Source organism: Phaenicophaeus curvirostris, chromosome 5 (genome assembly GCF_032191515.1).
Source record: "Phaenicophaeus curvirostris isolate KB17595 chromosome 5, BPBGC_Pcur_1.0, whole genome shotgun sequence".
NCBI lineage: Eukaryota > Metazoa > Chordata > Aves > Cuculiformes > Cuculidae > Phaenicophaeus > Phaenicophaeus curvirostris.
Genome location: NC_091396.1, coordinates 60,719,001 through 60,742,486, shown reverse-complemented (window position 1 = coordinate 60,742,486; position 23,486 = coordinate 60,719,001). Strand labels below are relative to the sequence as shown.

At 42.9% G+C, this 23,486-nt stretch overlaps 2 protein-coding genes across 7 annotated transcripts in view; one reads left to right on the top strand and one right to left on the bottom strand.

Moving 5' to 3' along the window:
• Positions 1 to 10,637, bottom strand: part of TMEM179 (transmembrane protein 179) — a 188,695-nt gene extending 178,058 nt beyond the window's left edge. Inside the window, exons 1-4 of one of the 2 annotated variants that reach the window (XR_011337574.1) lie at positions 10,293 to 10,637; positions 6,429 to 6,566; positions 4,868 to 4,946; positions 1,159 to 1,931 (exon numbers count right to left, since the gene is read on the bottom strand). Coding sequence is in view for 1 of the 2 variants with exons in the window: in XM_069858969.1 (XP_069715070.1) it covers positions 1,752 to 1,931; positions 4,868 to 4,946; positions 6,429 to 6,566; positions 10,293 to 10,594 (699 nt within the window). In the remaining variant the exon portion in view is untranslated. Of the gene's footprint in view, positions 1 to 395; positions 1,932 to 4,867; positions 4,947 to 6,428; positions 6,567 to 10,292 lie in introns of those variants that run through there. The other variant, XM_069858969.1, reaches the window with a different exon arrangement.
• Positions 10,638 to 13,377: 2,740 nt separating this feature from the next.
• Positions 13,378 to 23,486, top strand: part of LOC138721625 (inverted formin-2-like) — a 123,134-nt gene continuing 113,025 nt past the window's right edge. For all 5 annotated transcript variants that reach the window (XM_069858964.1, XM_069858961.1, XM_069858965.1 and 2 more), the window contains exon 1: positions 13,378 to 13,383. The gene's annotated coding sequence lies outside the window, so the exon portion shown is untranslated. The remainder of the gene's footprint in view (positions 13,384 to 23,486) is intronic.

Sequence of the window (23,486 nt, the reverse complement as noted above, 5' to 3'; positions counted from 1 at the left end):
GCTATAAGTGATGATCATGGGGCTGGTTCACTGCTTACAGCCTATGGAGGCATTTTCCCCTAAAACTATAACAATTTGACTGTTAAAAATTAGGTTAGATTTTATGCTCTAAAATGCTTACAAATTCACAGATTTGTTACGACTTCCAATTCTGTTTCAATCAAGTGTTAAAACCACTACTTAGTGTTAAGCATCAGATAGTCCCTAGAAGACAACAGTAAATCTACACGGTTGGGCTAGTCCCAAGCTTGAAATCTGATCAGGTGGAAACCTGCTTGCTGCTTTCTCTCCCTTCCTTCTTAATTGCCAGTCAATACAGTTGTGCATGCTTTGCACCCATATTGCAATAAATTCAGTCTCAAACGCAGCTGCCACAAGGAGTGGAAGTGTCCCAGAAAAACTTCTTCAGCCTAAACTTAACTGCAAGCTTAAGTTTTCTGCTGAATCAGGGTCTTTTGTGTAACATGTACCCAAGGATAACTGCCTAATTCTAGTACAACTTTATTTCTCTGCCATGCAAATCCCAGAGTCGCTCTGAGTGACACTTCTTAATTATCACATCAACTTCCCGTCTCAATCATTCACCTTATTTGTTGAAGCGCTGCCCAAGTAAAACTGAAAACAACATCCATGTCATTAATGAGCTCTGTGAAAATAACAGTTCTTCTCCCTTTTCACCACAAAATTCATCAGCCCTGGAATTCCTGCCCATGAGTGGAGAGAACGAACACTTCCAACACTGAAGTACCTATAAAATAACTCAGCTGTTCAAGCTCCTTGCTAGGTTTACAGATATATAGAGATATCTACAATGCAAATGTTCACAGTAATTTTGCATACCCTACATGAAATAAATATCAAAAGTAAATTCTAATACTCAGAACTGAATAATAGACAATGTTAGGGATCAAGTTACATTTGTAAATGCACAAGCATTAATACTATCTATTCAGCCTCATTTCTTAGTATGCAAGCTTCAGCAGTTGCTAGCTACGCTACAGGAGTCATAAAAAATGCTAGTCATGCCAAAATCTAAGAAGAAACAAAATCACAAAAATTTCCCATCATCCTTCCCAATGATGATACACAGCTTTTTACAGATACTGTGATCATAGAGAGGTTTCATGAAATTCATTAACGCTGTCCAACACTAAATACCAAGTCTGGAACACAACTATTTGTTCTAAATGAACTCAAAATCAGAGCAGGAGCAACAGGTTTGTCAGCATTGTATCCACACATAGCAAAAGCAGAGGCAGCAAGAATCTGTACCTGGACCAGAGCTGCAATTACCCACATAAAATGAGAATAGGGGCCATGTTACTGGCAAAAAGGGAGGAGAGGGAGAGAAGAGGAATTAGACACAGTCCCAGTTACAACTGTTGTTGCAGAATAGTTTGAAGAAATAGCCTAGGCTCTGTAACCTGGTCTTGCCAGCACAGTCCTCAAAAACAGCCCCTGGCCCAAAAGCCAGTGACAGCATACAGGAGCTCTGCTAGCAAGAGCCAGTTACAGCTTGCACCTGCATAGGACAGAAACTTTGTTCTCCCAATGGCACACGGGGTTTTTCATTCTCTGTATCCTAATATAAGTATTTCTGCCAACAACTTCTCACAGAGGAAGCAGGTGATTTACAAGTACATCTCTTTTCAGGAAAGGGAAACTCTCACACACTCAATACCCTGACTCAACTTCAGCTCACACTACTGAATAATAAAATCTAGAACCTGCCCTGGTAATTTGTGTACACTTTAGATCATGCCACTTTTCTCATCTTGCAAAGAGGTTCGTGAAGAGGATCTTCCTAGCAACAGCTCCTTCTCATGGATCAGACTATCTAGCAGGTCCTCCTGTCTGTAGTTGTGATAAACCTTCAGGAAAGCCAGAATGGTAATTGCCAGCCAAGTCAGCCAGGCAGCCCAGAGACCAAACTAGAGAAGAAAAGAAAAGAAGTCAGTACTGTGTTGCAAAAACAAAGTCAACTTTGTAGGTGAATGTCAAAATCTCAGCTGGGCCAAGATGCATGGAATCATGCCAAGGTACACCCAGGTAGGTCCTGACCCAACCGTTCCTCATCTCTGTCAAGTTATTTTTGGCTTAAAGGGTAAAACTCTTTATGTACTAGAAAAACTAAGGCAAAACAAGAACAATAAAGAAAAAAGAAATCTGTATAATATATGTACTTCCTATATTTGTCATTTTGGCTGGCTCCAAATACTTGGGATTATTTCACTTCTGTCACTTTAAAACTGCAATATGTTTTAATACATTTTCCAAAACTTTCTTCCGAAGTCCTTCAGGCCCCCCTCTACCCCAGGGAGAAGTATACATTTTAAGGTATTTCTATTCAATATATTGTTGAGAAATTCTTACAAACTGAACTAGGGTTACTGGTTCACATTAGCATGAACTTGAAAACCAACAGAAACCCACTCCAATCCACTAAAGTACCTGGTGTCTTAATTACACCTGGCATGAGATACCAGAGCCTCAGGTCTTCCACAGGTTTCACTAATTTGTCAGTCTCTCTTGCTTAACTTCATAGAAATTATTACACCTTGATAGGTACAGGTACCAAATATTGGCCTTCCCATCTCAGAGGAGGCTTATTTGTAGTAAGGCTTTTTGGCAGAAATTCCATTTTAATTCTACCATGCCTTTAGCCAAGAAACAGCATTTCAATCCCTATACTTCAGTTTTGGCATACTCCATTTTAATTTAAAAAAAAAAATCTATAACAATTTACACACTTCCAGACAGTGACAAGGCTGTTTACTCTAACAGTCAATTTAGATAAGCAAGGGGCACTATTTTTAAATGAGTTTATGTTTATATATATATATATATCTTACACACTTTGGAAATTCTCTTAAGTATTTTTGTCCATACTTACAATTATCTCAGTTCACCTGTAAAGAATATTTTTGAGTTATTCTACAAACCTTGGAAATAAGAGATATTAATTTGGCTTTATATGATCATATCTGAAGATCTAGAAGCTTTGCATTAATTCCTTAAGCACAATTTCATTAATGAAATATTGTCTTTAAGGTATTTAGACATCTACTACTGCGATGGTCTTCTCAGCATATCTGATACAAAAGAATCTACGTGGATTTAGCCAAATTCAATGAAACTCTCAGAGTCATTCTGATGTCCTGGGAGCCTCTGAGAAAAGCAGACAGAGATAGGGTCTTCGTGCGTGTACAAGTGCGTTTGTACACACACACATACATATGCCAAATAGCCAAAGCTTTAAATAAACTGCCTGTTATTCCCTTCTGGATTTTATCCAAACCTTGTATTTGTAATTCTTAAACTGTCAGCAATCTTTATATCTTCATTCAGAACACTCATTCTAAGTAAAGCCTACTGTGGGATATTATTGCATGTCTAAGAAAATGCCTCATTTAGCCAGTAAATTTAGTCTGTTCTTGGACTTTTTAATTCTGCTCTTTCAAATAAACTTATTCGCCCTCCATAGACCCTCCATTCTCATGCCTTCATCCAACTCTTCTTATCGTACCCTGGATATCAGAAGACAATTCTGTGCTTGATCTTTCTTCAAATAGTCACCGTCAGGATTCCATTTGATACTACTGGGTTCTGCTTTTGAAGCTGAATGAAGTTTCCCAGGAGCTGTTATGCTCCCAGGTTCCTCATACTTGGGTGCTTGCAGAGCTTGGTGGCTGCACCTTGCAGGCTAGCTCTACTCAGGGACATCTGGAGGAACATGGATTCATGTGGGGAGCTACATCCAACACCTTGGGCTGATCCTCCTATACTGTGACATATTAACTCTCCTCCAATTTAAGTGCTATGTGCATGGACTTTGACCTTTTGGGCATGGCCTCCCGTTGGGGAAATGCCTTATCCTGCTGTCCTTTTACCAGCTGTTCATCCTGAAATCACAAGGTGGACATGACATTTTGTTCCCATGAACACAGAGCTACAGATGGATAATATGTCTACTTCTGCTACTCTGCTATCTGGCAGATCAGAAGTTAACAGCAAAATCTGCTACAAAACACAGCAAAACACAGTCTTGGGCCAGCATCATACAAAGTGGTCACTTTTATGGCATATTTCTGCCCTACATGCAGAAATGTTTGACCTGGGTGCCTAGATGCTAGTGTTGGCAACAAAGACACACAACTAGCTTGCATCCAAGAGCACAGTAATCTTTAAAGAGTGCCCTAGGCGAGGTAACACTAGTTAATGTCCATGCAGGACAACATAAGAAGCATGTGTATGGCTGCAGCTTTGCATGGATGGGGCTATCCTCCTTGTAGAACTAATTTGTGCTCACATGATTATGTCCTCAAGTTCCAGTATTCATTTGCTTTGAGTGTTGACTAAGAGCTAGCAAGTTCAATAAAAAGGTCTGACAGCCTTAAAGGTCTAATTTTAAAAGAAGCATAAGGAAAAAGCCCCATCTAAATAACAGTAATATTTTTATTCTTTTAAATGGTCTGACATTTATACAGGTTCAAGGGATCTCAAACAAACTCACAAAAGGCAAATCTAATAGTCCTGTGACTATTTTCCACACAACAATGAATTGCTCCAGGACACCAGAATGTCGCAACCTTTGCAGACCTCATCCTTTGGAGAAACAATAAATTTTCCACCATGAGTAACAAGATCAGTGGCAGAGTCAGTTTTTGATATGTCCGCATTCAAAATTATCTATTTTGAATTTAAAATGCAAATGTGCCTGTCACTATCATCCTGATTCAGCACTTGCTGAAGTCAGTGGAAATGTTCCCATTGACATCAGAGGAATGGTAGTTCAGCTCCAGCAACCCTAGATCAATGAGCAAATGGTAAATGAACTGGAATAGAACCATGATCTAGTCTGACCTACCTGTGCAATAGCAAACTGGTCATAGAAAGCAGAGTTTTCTAAGTTCAGTTCAAGATCTATATCCTGTAATTCTTCACAGCTACTCAAGGAAGGCAATTGGAGGGGAAAAAAGAAAATTATTTCAGAGATTCCAAACACACAAACCAAACAGAAAATGAAGCAACATCTTAACATCTTACACATGTTTCAAACAGTCACAATGGCATGCTTTATCAGAAGATACTTAAGTTATTACAGTAACCACTTTCCTTGCCAATCTTCTTTAAAACTAGGCTATGTAATACCTTTCATTTAAAAAAAACCAATAGTGTATAATTATGTAAGCGATAACACCAATCTTCCATAAGTGAAACAGTTATAATTATTGTGAAAACAGCATAATTCAAACATTCTTCTCCCGCTACCCCCAGGCCTCCCATACATACACATCTGGCATCACCCCAACTTGGTTGTTTCAGCCCTCAAGGAAACAAAGTGTATGAGCCTCAGTTACCTTTTGACTTCATCAGGAAAAGCTTCAGAAGAAGGGATTGTGTGGGTGTTTTTGTTTCAGGTGCTCCAGCAAGGAGACGATATTCTCATGGTAAGACAGAGGCTGCCTACAGATTTTACAAATAACTTGGACTTTTACTGGTGTGAAAAAAATCCCAGGATTTTGAGGTTGTCTTTCTATCTCTTGGTTGATTTCTGCAGCCTCTTCTCTCTCCTTTTCAGTGTTGTCGGTCATCTTGGGTTCTTATCCGAATATTCGATTAGTCATTTTTTGTAACTGAACTTATAACCGAATATTCGAATAATTCGATTAATCGTTGCAGCCCTAAACAGAACATTTACTATGGCATTTTACAACATATGACAATGCGCAATATAAATGTATGCGTTAAGTAGTACATTTATTTAATATCATATGACATAAAATGTCAGCATTTCCTCTGTCTTCATTGTTATTTTTTTGACAGGAAAAATCAACCTCAACTTATCACGTTTCCTCTAAGGGGCATAAGCATTGTGGGATACAATAGACCATTTAAGAGCTGTAATTTTTGTGCATTGTAAGAATCAACCATCTGTACTTTGAACTTACAAAGTGCTTTCCATTTTTCAGCTCTCGGGGTGCCCACAGCATCGCTATGAGGCCAGCATCTTTATACCAGTTTTTGGATAGCTGACTTGCCCATTGTCACACAGTGAGTCAGTGGCAGAGCCAGGACAGCGAGCCAGGAGCCCTGACTCCCAGTCCTCTGCTCTGACCTCAGCACCAGACTTGCCTCATTCTCACAGCATTTCCAAATCTATCCCACCTTTTGCTTATGATCGTGACTTTTAAAGAGACCATGAAACTCCATGGAAACTGTCCTTTTCTTTGTGAGGAACTAAATGCAAGCAAAGTTTTATTTGCTGGTTTTGTTCCAGATGAAAAAAAAATCTGGATTTCCACATTAAAAATGCCTTCTTCCCTTTGCTCGCCTTTCATATAATAACTACAGATTGTAACACCACTGATCATCTGTGCATATATGGGGAAAAAAAAAAGGAAGAAAATGTACTCTTCAATACTAACCTATTCGGCATGCTTCCTTTTTCGGTAATTGCATCACACCACATGTTAAATCCTACACTCACTATAGTGCTAGCAATAAATGTGATAAACACCACAAAGGCGCTGATCAGCAGATTCAGGAAGGCATAAAAGAAAGAGCTGCAATAAAAGCAAAGAAAAATGTAACTCATAAACAGCTGAAACACAACATCAGCACTCTCCCTAAGTAGCATACATCAGGCACAAAGATCTAAGTTTCCATTTGAAACACATCTGCTTTAATTAAGGACACCTAAAACATTGAGAAACTATGGATTGTGATTTTGAGTCACATTATCTTCATCTGTAAGTGATTTTGATTTTGAATTTTTTTTCACCATAAGAGGATAGAGCTTCAAACCGTAAATACTAAGCGGCGATTGTTCATACACAGTGTAGCTTTCATTAGCTGTAATGATGAAAATCACCATTGTTAAAATAAATGTCATTAGCTCAAATTATATAGTAAATGGAGCTAAAATTATTTCATGACTAAAGCGATAATTGGGACAAAAATTGCCTGTAAGAGGGAAACAAAAAATAAAATAACACAGTAGTGATAGCTACAATCATTTTAAGCAATGTAACACAAGGTACTACCATCATAGGACACGAATCTCAGTTTTATGGGCAATTTGTAGAGCAGGCCACCTTCTCATGCGACTTCTCTGGCTTTGGTGTCAGTATGTTTGTTATTTCTACCAGTTGAATGTCGATTTACCTCAGCCCCATTAAGTCTGTCCAACCAGGGCAGGTCCTAGGCATGTACTGTGTTTGGTGTGGTAGAGGGTGGGATGCTCACAGTGGTCCCATAAGATCAAGGCATTGTCCACTCATTTTCTAGCTCTGCTGTTTAACTCCTCCCCTTAATTCTAACCAGTGAAAACTTTCTAATCATTTTCTCATTCATCTGACCAAGCCCTTCAAAAGCATCGTTATCAAAAAACTGGACATCTGCTCTAGGCTGAAGAAAGACTGGCAAGTCCAGGAGGCAGGTCCTTCTATTGAGGTTAAGTGGTAAGGATACATATGATGAATTTCCCACAGGTGCCCCTCATACTATGCTGCAGACAGGAGGAGTCTACTCACTCCAGAAAACAAAAAGACAGTCATTTGTTTCCCCTTGTGGCTCATTAAATGAAAAGCCAAGAGGCTTTTTGAGTCCCTGTTTGAATCCTGGGAAGGTTCTAGGCTGGACAATCTTAATTTCTACAGGTTATACATCATGAGACATATGACACCTCATTATGAGACATATGAGTCCTCAGGAGGAGTCCTTTAAAATAAGGTGACAAAACAATTACCAGCTGGGTTAGGAAGTTTGTTGCTGGGTTGATGCAGCCTTAAGGGGACTGTCTAGGTTCTCTCCAAAATGAGTTGTCCTATCCCAATACTGACAGAAAAGAAGTGAAACAAACCATCTTCCAGGAGTGCCCTTGCAGACTGTAGTGGGGTCTGGATGACACGACATCTGACATCTAGGTGAAATGAATACTACTCTTGTCCTTGGGCTTCACTGGGTTTAGTGGACTAGATCAGCTCTCGTCCACTGAGTGCCAGGGTGACCCATACAGCAGAGGGATATGGTACAAGCACACCATGGTTTTGAATGTTCACTGCCCCTGCCCTGATTTTGCACCTACCCTGTATTTCATCTTATGTGTTACTAAAGCCATTTCCACTGGGTGCACCTTAGCATGCTACGATGGCTTGAAAGGCAGTAAAGACTTGAGCTGTCCAATGAATAACAACAGAGCTGACATCAGAATCAGTTAACAGCTCTAGAAAAGGCACAGGTAACTAGGATTACTCAGTGGAATGCCAACAGCCCAGGAAATCTAGTCCTCCCTCTGCTTCCTACCCTGTAGTATAAGAGGTGTCAAGGTCCAGACTCTGACCTTCCACTGGCAAAGCTGCACTGATTTGCAGCAGGCCATCAGTAAACATCACCATGTGCTGGAGGCTCAAAGACCAGGGCAACCTGGTTGATAATGGTGCTATTTTGACTCCCTACCTCACCTATTTTATTTCTTAGATCATAATTTCAAGCTATACATTCCAGGTTGAGTGAACGCCCTGTAACAATAAATGCTTACATTCAAAGTAGAAGTTGCTTTGCATTCCTAGTAGTGAGGTACCTGAGTTGTACCTCTATCTTACAGCTGAGCTGAATAGTCTCAGGCCCAGAGCACGGCCAGCACTTGCTTTTCCTACTCCTGCAGGCAACTTGAGCTTGGCCTGTGTCTGAGCCAAGGGGTACTTGAAACCCTATTAAGAAGAATTCTTAGCTGTCCTAACTATCTGATAGCAATCATCCGAAGCCATTGCACATAAGACTGGCCACCTTGCTAGGATGCTCCTAACTTCCTCTGTCCAACTTACTCCACATCTGGCCAAGCAGCAGTGATCCTAAAGGAACAATTTCCAGAGACCTGCCCAACATTTTTAACTAAATAACCATGTTCGGGAGCAGGCCAAGCAACCAATCCAAATTTCATTATTAAAAGACTTTTATTGCTGGTTTCTTCCAAAAATTTACTAGTTCTGGATCACAAAACTGAAAAAAAGCATCCAGATTCAACTAATCTTCTAGAGGTATCTGTTCACCTGAGGAAGTTAAATTCAAATGTATTAAGAACTACACGGTTATATTTAGAACTTGCAAGGAAAGTTTTAATATGGAAATAAGTTTCTACTCTATACTTGCTATAGCAAGTTTTAGTGTTAGGCAGCTTAAGAGTGATTGGAAAGATCCAGAGAGACAATGCTGCTACCCAGTTGCCACTATTAACTACATCAGGGTGCTGTACAAGCCCGAATGGGCATAACAACAATCTCAAGTCCAAATAGACCTGAATATGAGTCTATCCTTGGCATGGTCACCACACCACGGGAAAGTGGCTTTCCTAGTCTAGCCAACCACTAGTCACGCTCCTCTCTTCCCACCTCTGTACACCTGGATGATTGGAGGGCCCTGGCCCCATAGCACCTGCAGGCTGAGTTACCTGTACCAGAGGCCCTACCTAAGTTACCTATGCCAGGGTAGAAGGACAGGCCACCAGAGAGCCAAGCACAGGGATCAGAGCTCCCAAGATGCAGCCTGGACCACCAAGCCTCTCCCTATACCTGCTGGGGTCTGGTCCCCCTTAGTTTGTCTAAACACAGCAACTAGCTGCTTTAGGGAGTGCTCAGTGTTGCTCTCATGCTGTGACCAAGCAATAGATGTTCTCTGCAATAGTTGCCATGTCCACCAGAAAAGCAGGTGTAAAACGAGGAGGGGAGGGGAGCACACCATCAACTGCTCCCCTCTGACCCACCACGAACAACCATGCCCATAGCAGGGGTTTGGAACAAGATGATCTTTAAGGCCCCTTCTAACCCAAACTATTCTATGATTCTTTGTTTTTTCAAGGTTTTTCTCACATCCAGTGTCCATCTGGGCAAGGCCCCCCCTTGCCAGGACATTCAGTGGGGCCACGGTCAGGAGGCACCTGCGAGCCTCCGCCTCTAGCATCACCCCGTAGCATCCTCCGTGCCCACCACAGCAGAGCTGGCCAGGCACTGTTCCCAAGGAGCCAAAGAGCAGTGGGGGCAGAGCAGTGAATCTCGCCCCCCGCCCCTAATTCCTTCAGGGGAGCATCCTCCAGAAAGGGCCCTGGGCACAGGTCGGGGTGTGGGTGGTGTGTGTGCAGACAGATTTGGGCAACGCATGGGCTCACCCCAAACCCCTCCTGGGAGCAGGACGATCTGGAGGGTGCGAAGCCCAGCGCTTCGCCCCCGGCTTGTTCCCACCTGCCCCAGCCTGCAGGAGGGGTGGGCACCCCTGCCCTCCCCTGGGGTACTTACTCCTCGTGCCCTTTGCAGAGGAAGAAGAGGGTCCTCCACGCCTGCACCGTGGCCAGCAGCAGGGAGAGGAGCCCGGTGAAGATGCTGAAGCGGCAGGCAGCCTCGGGCCCCCACTCCTGCACGGTGAAGCGCTGCCTCTCCACCGTCAGGTTGGCGTTGAGCCACATGCCCTCGGTGAAGAGCAGGCACCGGCCGTGGAAGTCGTTGCCGTTCTCGGAGAGCGGCACCACCACGATGAAGCTGAAGAGGAAGGCCAGGAAGTAGCAGATGCACTGGGCGAAGAGGAAATTGCTGAGCGCCATGTCCGCGGTTCTGCGCAGGCAGAGGGAGGGATGCAGGGAGGGATGCAGGGAGGGAGGGATGGAGGAGGGAGGGATGGAGATAAGGATGCAGAAAGGAGGGATGGAGGAAGGAACGATTCAGAAAGGAGAGATGCCGGAGGGAGGGATGGAGGAGGGAGGGATGCAGAAAGGAGAGATGCCGGAGGGAGGGATGCAGGATGGAGGGATGCAGAAAGGAGGGATGCCGGAGGGAGGGATGCCGGAGGGAGGGATGCAGAAAGGAGGGATGCCGGAGGGAGGGATGCAGAAAGGAGGGATGCCGGAGGGAGGGATGCAGAAAGGAGGGATGCCGGAGGGAGAGACGTGGGGTAGGAGGTGCGGGAGGATGAATGGAGGAAGGCTGCAGCAGTCGGGGGTGGGGAGGGAGGATGCGCACTGCAATGCGAGGCAAAGCGATGCCGCCTCCGGGCGCCGTTTCTCCCTCTGCCGCGTCCCGAGCTGCCCCCACCGATGGCTTCAGGGTGTGCGGGGTGGGGCGGGGGGAAAGCGGAGAGGAAAAGCTTGTTGCAGGGGATCGATCTTCTTCGGGAAAATCTGGTTGCTGATACACCCTGGTGCCCAAGGAGTTAAATCAGTCTGTGCCTCACCGCCGGGGCTGGGTACCACCGGGCTCTCGGTGGGGTATCTGCCTAATGACACGGGACACTGATGTCACCCGTGTTGCTGGCTGTGACACACACCCCTCCACTGCATAAAAACAGTCTCATCCTAGCTGGATCCCAGCAAGTGTTGGCCCCACTTTCTAAAAATCCGTCTGCCAGCCTCGGATGGTGGCAATAAGGGACAGGGTGCACAGTCACCCCAGGACCTGCAGGCTGGTTTTCTTCCTAGCCCAGCTGTTCTTGCCCCCAACAAGATATTGCAAGTGGCAGCAAGAGCACACCAGACGGGGAGTAACTTTTTTGGAGCCTTGAAATCAGTTACGGGCTGCCCAGGGTTGGGATCACGTGCGTTGTCCCCTGGCTGGCAGGCAGAATAGGGGCAAAAGAAAACCACAGAAACACACAGAATCACAGAATCACTAGGTTGGAAAAGACCCCCAGAATCACTGAGTCCAACCATTCCTATCAAACACTAAACCATGCCCCTCAGCACCTCATCTACCTGTCTTTTAAACAATTCCAAGGGTGGTGACTCAACCACCTCCCTGGGCAGCCTGTTCCACTACCCAATGACCCTTTCCATGAAAATTTTTTTTTCTGATGTCCAGCCTGAACCGCCCTGGCAGAGCTTGAGGCCATTCCCCCATGTCCTGTCCCCTGTCACTTGGGAGAAGAGGCCAGCACCCTCCTCTCCACAACCTCCTTTCAGGTAGTTGTAGAGAGCAATGAGGTCTCCCCTCAGCCTCCTCTTCTCCAGGCTAAACAACCCCAGCTCTCTCAGCCGTTCCTCATAAGGCCTGTTCTCCAGCCCCCTCACCAGCTTTGTTGCTCTTCTCTGGACTCGCTCCAGAGCCTCAACATCCTTCTTGTGGTGAGGGGCCCAGAACTGAACACAGGATTCAAGGAGCGGTCTCACCAGTGCCGAGTACAGAGGGAGAAAAACCTCACTGGACCTGCTGGTCACGCTGTTTCTGATACAAGCCAAGATGCCATTGGCCTTCTTGGCCACCTGGGCCACTGCTGGCTCATGTTCAGTCGCTGTCAACCAACACCCCCAGGTCCCTCTCCTCCAGGCAGCTTTCTAGACAGACTTCTCCTAGTCTGTAGCTCTGCATAGGGCTGTTGTGCCCCAAGTGCAGGACCCGGCATTTGGCCTCGTTAAACCTCATACCATAACCCTGAAAACTGTTAAGCAAGATGTTGAGGTGAGAATGAAACCAGCACAGCAATGGTATGTGTATGGCAAGGACAGTAGTCGCTCACTTGATTACCAGGGATGAGCATCCACCCTGCTCTGCACTGCAAGTACCAGTCCTGCACCAGTCTTGGAAAGGCATCAGAGCATCCCCTCAGCTGTAGGGCTGGAAAATGCATGGCCAGGATGCAAGAAAGCAGAAGGCATCAGACAGAGGAATGTGACTTGTTCTCAGTCCTCCTCCTGGCACAAAGTCCAAATTAAACTGACCCCAAGTTAGAGTTTCCCCTCAATCCCAATTTCATTTTTCCATCTAAACATGAATCCTCTTTTCAACACAAGACACCACAATTCATCTCCAGTTCATTTCCTCATCCAATTTCCTAGCCATATCCAGTCTGCAATCAGCTGCAGGTCTCGGGTCACTTCTTAATCCCAGGGTTGTTTCTGCTCATTTTAGTCACTGTGTAGTGTTTAGATGAGCAGATGAGGATCTGGCATCCCAAATATGCTACACGCAGGATTTCAGGCTTGTATTTCTGTTGGAGAACAAAATATTTATTTTTCTATGCTGTGAAGAGGTTATAGATACAGTCCTGAAGCAGGTGCTGGGAGGATGCTCAGAGAAAACACTAATTCAGCTTCATTGTAAATCATTTATAATGCACATGATCTTGAAATCTTGCCCATAAAGGTAAAGTATTTTTTGTGTAGATTCTGCTTCCTGAATGAAAACTTTTGTCAATATATATGAAATGTGTCAAGCCAATTTTCTGATCCTTACCCAATTCTGATCATCAAAAATTGTATTTCAATTTTGCAAGATGATTTATAGAGAGATGGCCTGGCCCTGTGGGATTAAAGCTGCACTCCTAACAGAAAATATTTTGCTGATGTTTCAGTCTGGTAGTAAGGATGAAAGCTTATTGCTTTTAACTCTGCTTCCAAGCAGTGTTGGACTCCCAGAGGGTTTTGTCCTTTATCCAGAAGGAAATCAGACCGGGGCTGAGCTGAAAAACTCTTTTCTTTGAAACCTGACACATCAGATTTTCCAGATAATATTTTCTGAAGTTAACCTGGGAACCAGGAACCAACATAAAAGCTCAGTTATTGCTTACACTGGAACCCACAGAAGGGGCCAGCAGGTGCCAAGGGCACTTAGCTGTGGGCAAGCCCAATGCTCAGATCTTACCAGCAGCAACCACAGAGCTCTTTTGCAGAAAGGTTATTGCGAAGGTGAAAAGTGAGGGTGAGTTGCATAGCGTATAAAGCTGTCTTTGCTGATGAAAATCTCAAGGAAGCATTTATTGGAGAGTTTCAGAAAATACAGATAGGCGTTTGCAGGTGTTAACAGACATGTAAAACACAGCTGCACTTAGGAGGCTGGTGGCTGCTAAAGTGCAGTGCTTGGACGGATGAAGCAACCACACATTGGAGTGAGAAAAGAGGTAGAAATCAAACTTGTCAGCCATCAGTCATTTGGCAGCCGCCTGGAATTCTCATACTCTTCTCTCCTGTAAATCCTAAAAAAAAAATTACTCTAGGCTGGAATTAGCTCTTTGAAATATACTGCTGCTTTGGTGGAGTAAATGTAATGGTGTTTTACAAAGAATACTTAAATAGGCTTAGTTTCCTTAAAATGGTGAAACTGGGGGAGAAAGGCACAAGGCCAGGTGAATGGTTATTCATTCTTTCCCATATGAAAGGGAATGAATGATATCAAATACACAGATAAGGCAGAAATTTTAAAATAAAAACTGTCCACGTCAAAAAAAGTCCACAAAAAAATTAAAAAGAAAGTCCATTGGAAAAGATGCACATATTACACACATCACACAGTTATTCTGTGGCACTTACCATAGGACCCTGCAGAGGCCAAAAATAAATATCAATTCAAAAAGAGATTAGAGAAACTAATAGAAAAGAAGTCCATCAAGGGCCACTACACACAGAGCTGGGAAAGTAACCTTCAGCTCAAGAAGTTCCTGAACAGCAGGTTGCTGGGAAAGTAAAGCCACAGGATGGTAACTCTGCATTTGCCAGAATCCTGCATTCTTCCCTAAACCAAGCATCTACTACTGGCTGTCATTGGAGATGGAAACCCAGGTGAGATAGTCCTTTAGTATGACCAGCCTTGGCCATTTCAAGTTCTTATTACAACCACTGTTTCAGCTTTGCCGTGCAAGTAGAGAGGGTATTCCAAAGCATCCTTCCATGCCTTGGCTTCTGTAATTGTGTTTAGAAGGGGGTTACCACAGAAGTAAACATGTGGTCAGCCTTTGGTCCCTTTTATACTGTGGTGGAACTCAGTGGGGTAGCGCTTGCAATTGCCCAGGACTGAGAGAACATCTCCTGCAAGGAAGAAACCCAAAGGAGATCGTGTGCTGACCTGAAATTGAAGATGATTTACCCAGCATCAGGAAGGGTTAGGACCAAAGTTTGTAAATTCTATTTGTGTGGAAAAAAAGTCACAAAACCTCAAAACAGGCTGCAGGATTGACTGCCATTGCAACCTCAGTGATAAGAAATCAGCCTGGATAAATCAAGACCAGAAGTACTTTATTTGTCTGTATTCCCTTCAGCCCCATATCTCCTTCCAGTCACCTGGCTCATCCTCTGTATATCGAGTTAAACTATGAGTTGGACTGTTGTGGAATGACTGATGGGGACTGTGGGTTTGGCTGTGCTGCTCCACAGTCCCTCTCAAGTCATTAATTATGCCATCTGACATGAGCAGTGCTCTCAAGTCAATATTTGTGAGGTAAGTGATGAATTTTCACTCCTCTTGATAGCTCATTAGGACATGTTTTATCATGGGAAAATTTGCTGAGGAACTAATTATTCAGGCAAAAACATTTTTGTGAGCAATTTTATTTATTTATATATTAATTTTACCTTGGATATATCATTTCTGTGGTCCAAGAAAAATAATCGCTGCATGTCATGAAGGTGGCTACCATCTTGAAACCAGTAATGTGCTATTTATTTCTGGAGAGGAGCACAGAGTCACAACAGTATCTCTGCAGAAGGATGTCCAGGGAGCACTAAGTCTGTATTCTAAGCAGAGAAAACTAGTCCAAATGGCTGCTTTTGAGCCAGCCCTTTAGTCACCCAAAGGCAGACTCTCCCTGTAGCTTAAACAAATGCCTCAGCCCACTTTACCAAATGGTTTAGCAAATGCAGTTTGCCCATTTAATGCAGCAAATCATCTCCAGGCTCTGAAGCCTATTTTATTCAGACTTTCTGGTCTTTTTTCTTATTATATTACTCCATTGTTATTATTGCAGAATTCTTGATCTATGGTATTTGTCCTCTGAAACAAATAGAAAGGACCCAGGCATCTTGCATATCATCTTGTGGCAGTTACCACAAGTACTGCTTTTTTTTTGAGAGAGTGTTCTCATAGTAATCTAAGAAGGTGTCTGCCTGTAGTTCAGAGGGATTATAAACAAAGTACATAAGTGTCAGCCACATCTCATATCTGCATTTCTTCGCAGCTACTACTGCGTCATGAATCTCTCAGGGCATCTCACTGGGGAATGTCTTGACATTCTCTTTTTTTTTTTTTTTTGTGCAAATGTTTTTTAAAGTATCCCATTCTGCAAGGAAAGCTGTCTTGTCTGTGACGAGGCTATAGCAGAGAAGGTGCCATGCTGACAGACATTAATGGAGCAATTATCAGGAAGCAAGTTAATGTCATTAATATGTCCAGGTACAATAACCCCTGTATTTTGATATCCCAAGAAAAACAAACATATTCAAACCTTTTCACATTCTGAACTGAACAAAGCTAGACTGTGGTTAAAATGTAAATGTAAAAGAAAAAAGGATGCTGGAGATTTTCAGAGTATCATTAACCCTAAGCTCACCTTACAGCCTGTGGGAGCTATAACAGCTACCAGGTAGATGGGCCCAAAATGGCACATTATTTACTCACCTTCCTTTCTTGTCCTCTGTAAGAGCACAGAGGTAATGATGAGTGTAGGACAAACTCTAGCAAAGCCCTGATCCCTGATTCTGCACAGGTGAAGAGTGCATTAAAAAAACAAAGTTCAGGAGTGAATGTATACTTTTTTCTGGCATCAAAAAAGTATTAGAAAAGCATAGGAGGTATGGACACTGCTTTAAAGAATAAAAGGAATGAAGGAAGCAGGAGGTGGGGGGCAAGATGGCAGAAGAGATATCAGCAAATTAGGAACCCACGGAGTCTGAGCAGTTGAAATCCAGCCTGAGGAAAAATGTAATTCTGCCACACTTTAGATTAAATAGGGTCATTATATATTAAATCAATATCTTACATCTGCAGCTTAACCTGTAGCTGTCAAAGACTGTAATACCACCATTTACAGAAGCTATGCAGTCACTGAGGTCTTGTGCATCTGAACAGTGCTGGTTCTGCTCAAAACTTCAGAGCCTGTGCTTCGGGTACTTACATTCAGCATCCATAAGCCCTTTGTGTTCATATAACAAGGTCTGTATCAGTGCTCTGCTCTGTGTGAACTGCTTTTCTCCACATGGACAGTTACACAATTTCCTTGATAAAACTGCTGTCCTGTGCCTCTTTCTAATGTTCCTGCCAGCTCTCTAGAGTGAGAGGCACCAAGCAGAATCTGCAGGTAAGTTTGTGTCCTCACCAGCCACCAAGCAGCAAAGTGTCTTGTGTTGTCCATGTCCCTTTCTCTGTTTCTATCTCTTGCAGAAAGTTGTTTTTAACAGGTAATTCTTATGATATACAGAAATCTAGCAGCAGTTTTGGGGAAAACCTCTGAACTGTTTTCTGCTTAAGCCTTTACTGGTAATTGACACTTTGCAGAAGTGAGCCTGGCTCTCAGGGGCTGGTGTAGGGGATCCCCAGAACTTGCAACACTAATGACTCAGCCTTCCGAAAACCATATTCAGGGTTTTTTTCCTGAAGATCACTTAAACATTTCCCAGTTTTAATATGACTTTGGGGAAGAACTTTAGCCTTTGCACTTCTGGGTTTTCCTTGTAAAAGCATTTTTATGTGCAGTCGCTAACTACTTAAGATGAAGTAATTCCTCTTTAAAATATTCAAAAGGAAATTTTCAAGGTCAGTAATCAAGGATCCAGCACAATGGCAGCTGAAAAGCAGAAAAAAATATCCCTCTGTAAACCACATAATGTTTTTAAATGAGATATCATTGTGATGGAAGAGATTTTAGATTGAAGGGGGAGTTGTATCACAAAGCATCTCTGCTGGTCGTTCTAATTAAATGTATGTTGAATCCCATTTTAGAATAGAAAAAAAGCATCTCAACCCCCAGTCCAAGTAACCAGGTGCTACAAATCAGCAAATCTCAACTGATTCCAACAGTGCTGCACTCTTTTATACCAAAGGAGGTTCTGACCCACCTGTCTACTTGTTTCCATTCTGCTCATATAGGCATATACTAAGAGCAGCTAATGTGTAACATGCCAATTAATAGCATGTAGTTGTTTTACATGTGACATATTGTACCATGCATTGACTTTTATTCTCCTCAATCTAGCATTTGTCACGCAGGTTGAAAGTCTGATGTGAGAAATAGCCTCTTCATTTTCCCTGACAACTATTAACAGTGAGCTAGTCTTCAGTGCTCCTGCTGCAGGCAACTGTTCCTGCCAAAACTAAATGCAAAGTCTGAGGAGAGAGATCGTTTGCAAAATTACATTCTGTCTCAAAAGTGAATAAATCAGGACAGAGAGGCACATCCTTAATTCCTAGAGAGAGGAGAAACTTCAGAGTGACTATTTACCTCTAATAAGGCAGGTTATGCTGAAAACAGAACCCAAAGCATTAAGATGGAGCTTTGCTTCTGTCCATAGATGGGACAATGTGGCTGCAGTGGGAGAAAGTGGACTCTAAAATGATTCCGGATCCATATACAAAGGGTTAAGTACAAATGTGGCTTCTCTGCCACATGATCATGTCACAGCCTGCACTCAGCATCCTAAAGACAAGCTCTGTCAACTGGCATAAAGTCCCAACATCAAAATGCACATTGTGCAGGTAGCTGTGAAAGCTAAGAGCCAGCCCCAGTAAAATACAAGACACAAAGACTTAAAGGGAAATGAGGTGAGTATGGCCCTCAAATAGCTCCAGAGTGTATTGTGGCCTCATTAGTCACGTTGCTCACATGCGAAATAGAGACAAATGTTCCTCAGCTGAAGGCACTGGCACTAACTTAATTATAGCCAGCAAGAAGTCTGACCTGGTACATCTTCTTTCAAGGCCACTGAGAAAGAAGGAGAAATACATTTTATTTTTTTTTAAAAAAAGAGCTTCAGATCATCATATTCCAGGCTTTGTGCCTTTTTCAACTTAGCAGATGAAACTACATATACCAGGTGGTTTTGCAGAGCTGCATTTCCATATTTCAGTCCAAACCAAAAGTATCTGCCAGCTAATAACACTGGCTGGCCCCAGTTTATCCCTTGCATGGATGCTGCGTTATGCCTCAGTTGATTTTGAAAACAACAAACCTATGGGCTTTCTATGGTCAGAGGACTCCCAAAAGTAACAAAAATTCCATTATTGCTCTCTTATCATTACCCTCTCTTGTAATGTTACGAGTTGTTTGCAAAACGTAGCCTCTTTGAGGCTTTGGAAACACAAATGGCTGGATTATGTATTCCCCTTTTCATTATGGAGTTATTTGTTTGCAATGCGCAAGAATCAGTTATACAACGATGTGGTGGACTTCGTATTTAAAGGCCTGTACAGGGAGGATGACACCAACTGCTTGGGTAGATCCTGAGGTGCCCACAAGCTGCTGAGTAGATGAGATGTAGCTGTTTTATGCAGCATTATTGCTAAGGGCCTCAAATGTTCTGTAGGATGCCATCCAAAAAAAAAAAGAAGAATAAAAAATGGTAAATAAAAAAGGAGGAAACAATGGTTAGAAAATCAGAGATTCACATCTGAGATCAAAATTATCTATTTTGGAGGTTCAAACACAGGTCCCACGTTGTGTTAGGGACACATGCATTTTACATTGATCAAAGCAGAGCTTTGAATACTTGATATAGGAGATGAAATATAGATCTGTAATCTGCAAAGTAAAAAGACAACATCAATAATGAGACATCAAAATAGATCTGAATGTCACGCTCCTAGGTGCTACCATAATGACACCTTATCCTCTGGCAGAGATGAAAAGACAGGGAACACAAGCTCATTATTGCAACGATTACTTTAATAAGCATGTAAAAGGGGGGTTTGTTGGGAGTTTTGCTGTTTCTTGTCATATTTGATATTCATTTTCCTTGTGATTGGTCAACAGTTGACAAATAATGCCTTTTACTAAAATGCACAGTATGAGCAAGATTTTTGGAGGTGCCTTGTGATGTCTGGGTGTCCCACAAACACTGCCTCCACACAGTGACTAGGACACGTTACATGGCTCTAAGAGCAAAGGTGGGCTGTGTCCAGCCTACTTAGCAGAAAAATTCATGTGTTTCTTCATCCTTCTCTGCTGCCATATCCTAATATCTACCCTTGAGAATGGGGAACTGAATAATCTCAAAAAAAAAAAAAAACCCAAAAAAACACCCTTCTAGGAAACTCAGATTGAGGATGGTAAAATGCAGCACTCCATAAATCGTGTTGCCCAAAATATTTCTCTCCACTCCTTCAATAGCTATGAACCTCAATGCAACCCAATGCCTGTGGGACCTCCAATCCGTACCCCTCCACAAATGCAAAAAATACTGGAGGAAATGCTACAACCAAAACAACTATTAATGACTGTACAGTAGGAGGTCTAGTATAGTCACCTAACATCACTTTCTTTTGCTGTAAAGGCGAGACATGTCCATTGACGGTAGCTATTTGATACAGGCTTATTAATTCCCATGTAAATTCTTGTTTAAGAATATGCTCTGTACCCAAAAAAGTATAAAATTTGTCTCTTAATTAGGAAGTTTCTGCATTCTGAAAAAAATTCTACATAAATGAGAAATATTTCTATTAATATTTTAAGAGGAATTGAGTGCTATATTGACATTAGAAAATGGACTGTATTATTTTTATACTTTGATATGCAAATATACTCATTGTTATTGCAGATTAGGAAACTGAATTTGCTAATGTTTTCTAATAATGTTTATTATATTTCTCTGACAAAAATACCCATTAAAATACCACTTAAAGAGCATGAAGACAGCATACATCTGAAATTAATTCTGATTTTTTTTGGAAAGCGAGTTTTAAAAAATCAAATCTGCATTTTTCTAGTTTTACAAATAGCCCACCAAATCAATATTTCAGGAGAGTGAATCAATATTTCAGTACACTGTGATATAAAGTAAAAAAAAAAAGGTCTATTAACATCTTTTTATTAGCGTGTCAATTGCAGTGCACAAAATTTGCACATATGGGTAAAGAAATTGTTTCCTGAAAATGTGCAAATTGCTACTTCACTGAATGTAAATGAACTGCTAATTGCTCTTTGCAAACAATATTTATGCAAATTATGCCCTACTATTACACGGCAGTGTGGAGTTTACATTTCCATTTGTAACATTTTTTTCTCTATCCATTTGACAGTGCCTGGACATCAGGACTTGGGTTATTACTCACTTTCTTTTCAAGACATTTTATGGAGACATGAGCGGGTGAAGAATGGGAAAGGACCTGCAGACGGCAATATATCATGACCTAGAGGGACAGAAGAGCTAACTCTGTTCTGTTATTCTGGTTCATCACTCATCAAGCAAAGTATTTGCAATAAATTATTTATACAAAGTTTGCCTTTTATTCTGTTTGCCTTTTGACCTACGATATGTTCAGAAATTATCTAAAAAAAATAAAATTAAAAGACTGCACTCTAAAATATAGAGAAAATAACTTAAAGTAACAGACATGATAAGACAAAACATTCAATTAAAACATATATGTTTGGATTTTGAGGGGGTTCTTTACTGATGTTAACCTCATTTTTAGAGCTGGCTCCTTTCTCTTTTTTTCCTATTAATATATTGTCAATTTGGAGAAGTGAGGGAATTTGGAGGGAAGTGAGATTGTGCAGAGAAAAAATCAGAAGGGCTAAGGCTCAACTAGAAATCAGATTGGCAAAGTCTGTGAAAGATAACAAAAAATCTTTCTATAAATATATAAACAATAAAAGGAGGACTAGGGAGACCTTACGGTCCCTATTGGACGCAGAAGGAACAGCAGTGACATGGGATGAGGAAAAGGCTGAGGTATTTCATACCTCCTTTGCCTCAGTCTTTAATTGTAAAGAAAGTTGTTCCCTCTGTGTACAAACCCAGGAGCTAGAGGAGCAAAATGAGGCTCCCATGATCCAAGAGGAGGTGATCAGAGCCTTGCTAGCCCAACTAGACAGCCACAAGTCTATGGGGCCGGATGGGATTCACCCAAGGGTACTGAAGGAGCTGGCGGATGTGCTGGCCAAACCCCTTTCCATCATCTTCCAACAGTCCTGGAAGACTGGGGAAGTCCCACTGGACTGGAGGCTGATGTTGTGCCCATCTACAAGAAGGGTCGCAGGGAGGACCCTGGGAACTACAGGCCTGTCAGTCTGACCTCAGTGCCAGGGAAAGTCATGGAACAGGTGATCTTGAGTGCTATCATGAAGCACATGCAAGAGAAACGGGTGATCAGGCCCGGTCAACACAGGTTCACAAAAGGCAGGTCTTGCCAGACTAACCTGATCGCCTTCTATGACAAAGTGACTCGGCTGCTGGATGAGGGAAAGGCTGTGGATGTACCTTCCTGGACTTCAGCAAAGCCTTTGACACAGTTTCTCACAGCATTCTGATTCGGAAACTGTCAGCCTCTGGCCTGGACAGGCGCACACTCTCCTGGGTGGAAAACTGGTTGGCTGGCCGGGCCCAGAGAGTGGTGGGAAATGGAGATACCTCCAGCTGGAGGCCAGTGACAAGTGGGGTTCCCCAGGGCTCAGTGCTGGGTCCAGCCCTGTTCAATGTCTTTATCAATGACCTGGATGAAGGCATCGAGTGCACCCTTAGCAAGTTTGCGGACGACACTAAGCTGGGTGGAAGTGTTGATCTGCTGGAGGGTAGGGAGGCTCTGCAAAGGGATCTGAACAGGCTGGACCTCTGGGCTGAGTCCAATGGCATGAGGTTCAACAAGGCCAAATGCCGGGTCCTGCACTTGGGGCACAACAACCCTGTGCAGTGCTACAGATTAGGAGAAGTCTGGTTGGAAAGCTGCCTGGAGGAGAGGGACCTGGGGGTGTTGGTTGACAGCGACTGAACATGAGCCAGCAGTGTGCCCAGGTGGCCAAGAAGGCCAATGGCATCTTGGCTTGAATTGGAAAAGGTGTGACCAGCAGGTCCAGGGAGGTTATTCTCCCTCTGTACTCGGCACTGGTGAGACTGCTCCTTGAATCCTGTGTTCAGTTCTGGGCCCCTCACCACAAGAAGGATGTTGAGGCTCTGGAATGAGTCCAGAGAAGAGCAACAAAGCTGGTGAAGGGGCTGGAGAACAGGCCTTATGAGGAGCGGCTGAGAGAGCTGGGGTTGTTTAGCCTGGAGAAGAGGAGGCTGAGGGGAGACCTCATTGCTCTCTACAACTACCTGAAAGGAGGTTGTAGAGAGGAGAGTGCTGGCCTCTTCTCCCAAGTGACAGGGGACAGGACAAGAGGGAATGGCCTCAAGCTCTGCCAGGGGAGGTTTAGGCTGAACATTAGGAAAAAATTCTTCACAGAAAGGGTGATTGGGCACTGGCAGAGGCTGCCCAGGGAGATGGTTGAGTCACCTTCCCTGGAGGTGTTTAAGGCACGGGTGGACGAGGTGCTAAGGGGCATGGTTTAGTGTTTGATAGGAATGGTTGGACTCGATGATCTAGTGGGTCTCTTCCAACCTGGTTATTCTATGATTCTATGATTCTAAGTCAAAACATCTGATCTAGAATTTCCCAGCCATAAGCAAGAAGAGCATTTAATCACCTAAAGAATAACTGTTTGTTAATATTCATGAACAACAACTGGAAATTTTCATCTTGAAGACTTTAAAATTCCCTGTACACTTATCAATATTATGTTTCCTGAGGTAAAATGCTTCTACACTT